The 2,168-nt window shown below is 32.3% G+C and overlaps 1 protein-coding gene across 1 annotated transcript; it reads right to left on the bottom strand.

Annotated features, from left to right (window-relative positions):
- Positions 1–724: 724 nt before the first annotated feature.
- On the bottom strand, positions 725–1,306 carry LOC142626951 (dirigent protein 21-like). The gene has a single exon (XM_075800701.1). It carries the CDS (start codon positions 1,304–1,306, stop codon positions 725–727), a length of 582 nt encoding a protein of 193 aa, XP_075656816.1.
- Between the last annotated feature and the right edge of the window lie 862 nt (positions 1,307–2,168).

The following is a 2,168-nucleotide window of genomic DNA, read 5'->3' as shown; positions in this document are numbered from 1 at the left end:
AAAATCGAGTTTTAAATTGAAACTCGATTTTTAGAAAATTGAGTTTCAAAACAGGGGTATTTCCCTAATTAGTTTCAGATATGGGGTATTTTGCTGAAAAGTTTTGGCGAAATGAACAAGTGCCCATTTTCTCCCTCATAACGAATTTAATTCACGAATGGGTCGATTGACACTCACAAACAATCAATCCTTGACATAGATTGGCTCCAATAAACATTACAACACTTAACTAGGGCCCAAAGAAAAAATGGAAGTCAGGAAATTTTTCATTGTTATTCATGACTTGTGGGATATGTACATATTAATGTAAGGATTTCTTTTTTCATACAAGAAAATAGGAGAAGAGAGTTGAATCCAAACTCTTTTCATTAAAAATATATCAAATTGTGTTATGCTATAATTCATAATTTGTGGGATGTATAAATTTTTATTTTTTGAGATAAGTGGACAATAGGAGAGAGAAAAATGAGGTTCAAATCACACATAAAACACCGCAAATAATATAACTGTTTCTTGAATCTCGAGATAAAAAAAATTAATGTAATAGATTTTATTTTATTTTATACAACAAAAGGAGAGAGAGAACTTTGAACCCTCAAATTCATATTGTAGTACTAAACTCAACGAATTAAAACCAAAAAAAAAAAAAAGAAAAAAGAAAAAAAGAAAAGAAAAAGAAAGCTAATAACTAAAGTTTGTCATAAAGAAAAGTGGAAAACACACATCAATAATGGAAGACATAAACATTGTACTCCACAACAGCATTACCATTGTTCTCCCTCGAGTAAGTATGAGCCAGAGCGTACCCACGTGCGAAGCGAAAAACCCCAGTCCCACCAACAATAGGAAGTTCCCTGATATTCGAGAACACACTATTGCGCCCTAACACGCTGAGAGAACTACCATTGAACTGCCCTGAAGTGAAAACAAAGTTGAACGTCGTTGCAAAAGCGAATTCACTTTGCGAAGCCGCAGCCAATATTCCTTGAGCACTTCCCACTCGTTCGGAACTCAGTTCGGGCTTTATAGTCAATGGGTCATCAATCACATTCACAGCTCCGAATCTTGTGGGTGATGTCTTTGTCCCTGGAGCCTCGGCAACTCTCACGGCCGTAACATTTTTCCCACTGATTATGTCATGGAAGTAGAAGTGGAGGTGGCTTAGTTTCTCAGCCTTTATCCCTAGTTTAGCTGGAGATATGGCTCTTGCGAAGCCATGGTTTTTTGTGGCGGTGGTGGTAAGGGTTGAGATTGAGAAAATGGTGAAGAGAATGAAGAGGAAGGTCAGGGTCTTGATCTTGGCCATGGTGAGGATTTTGGGGTTGCTGTTTCTTAATTGAAAGGTTTACAAATGACTAGGTTCGGGGCAACGATGATATTATATATGTTTTATTATGGTTTGAAGAAATCAATTCAACACATTCTAATAATAATGATAACAATAATAGAATGTTCTAAAATTTGGAGGATTATATTGGCCAGCCCCTGACCACAGAGGAGCGATAAGGAGTAATATCTAATCAAAAAAAGTTTTGCTAACTATGATTAGAATTTGATCAAGGAAATCTTTTCCAAATTTGGAATAGTGTCTTACTGTCTATGGTTAAGAGAATATTAAGGGTATGTTTGATAATTATTTTTTTTTCCTTATTTTCTGTTTTCAAAAATAGTTTTCTATTTTTGAAACTAAAAAACTTGTTTGACAACTTAAAATGAATAAAAAACAAAAAATGTTTTTAAATCTTAATTTATGAAGAAAACTAAAAATACGCAAAATGTTGTTTTCAGTTTCTAATTTTTAAAACTTAATGAAAATACGCATTTAATTTAATGAATATGTTTCATTTAATGAGTTAGAATTAAAGTTCAAATCCTAATAACAACATATTTTAGTATATTCTATTTTTTTCTTCAAAAACCTACTTTTTAAATTTCAACTAACCAAATATGGTTTTTATTTCAAAAATACAAGAAAATTATTTTTTCTTTATATTCCCCAAAACAAGTTTTTGAAAATAGAAAACAAAAACTGTTACCAAACATAACCTAAATTTGTTGACTTCCTCTAACCCCAAATTAAGGAAGTGTTAGGGCCTATTTGGTAGCAAAGTTTAAACCAAAGTTTATAGTGTTTACATGTTGAAGATTGTGAGCTAAAAAAAATGTTT

This window comes from Castanea sativa, chromosome 3 (assembly GCF_040712315.1).
Source record: "Castanea sativa cultivar Marrone di Chiusa Pesio chromosome 3, ASM4071231v1".
Classification (NCBI taxonomy): domain Eukaryota; kingdom Viridiplantae; phylum Streptophyta; class Magnoliopsida; order Fagales; family Fagaceae; genus Castanea; species Castanea sativa.
The sequence above is the reverse complement of the archived record's forward strand: the minus strand, read 5'-3'. Positions and strand labels throughout refer to the sequence as shown.

Bases quoted from the DNA above. Each gene is read 5' to 3' on its own strand.
- LOC142626951 (XM_075800701.1), bottom strand. From the start codon at position 1,306: ATGGCCAAGATCAAGACCCTGACCTTCCTCTTCATTCTCTTCACCATT.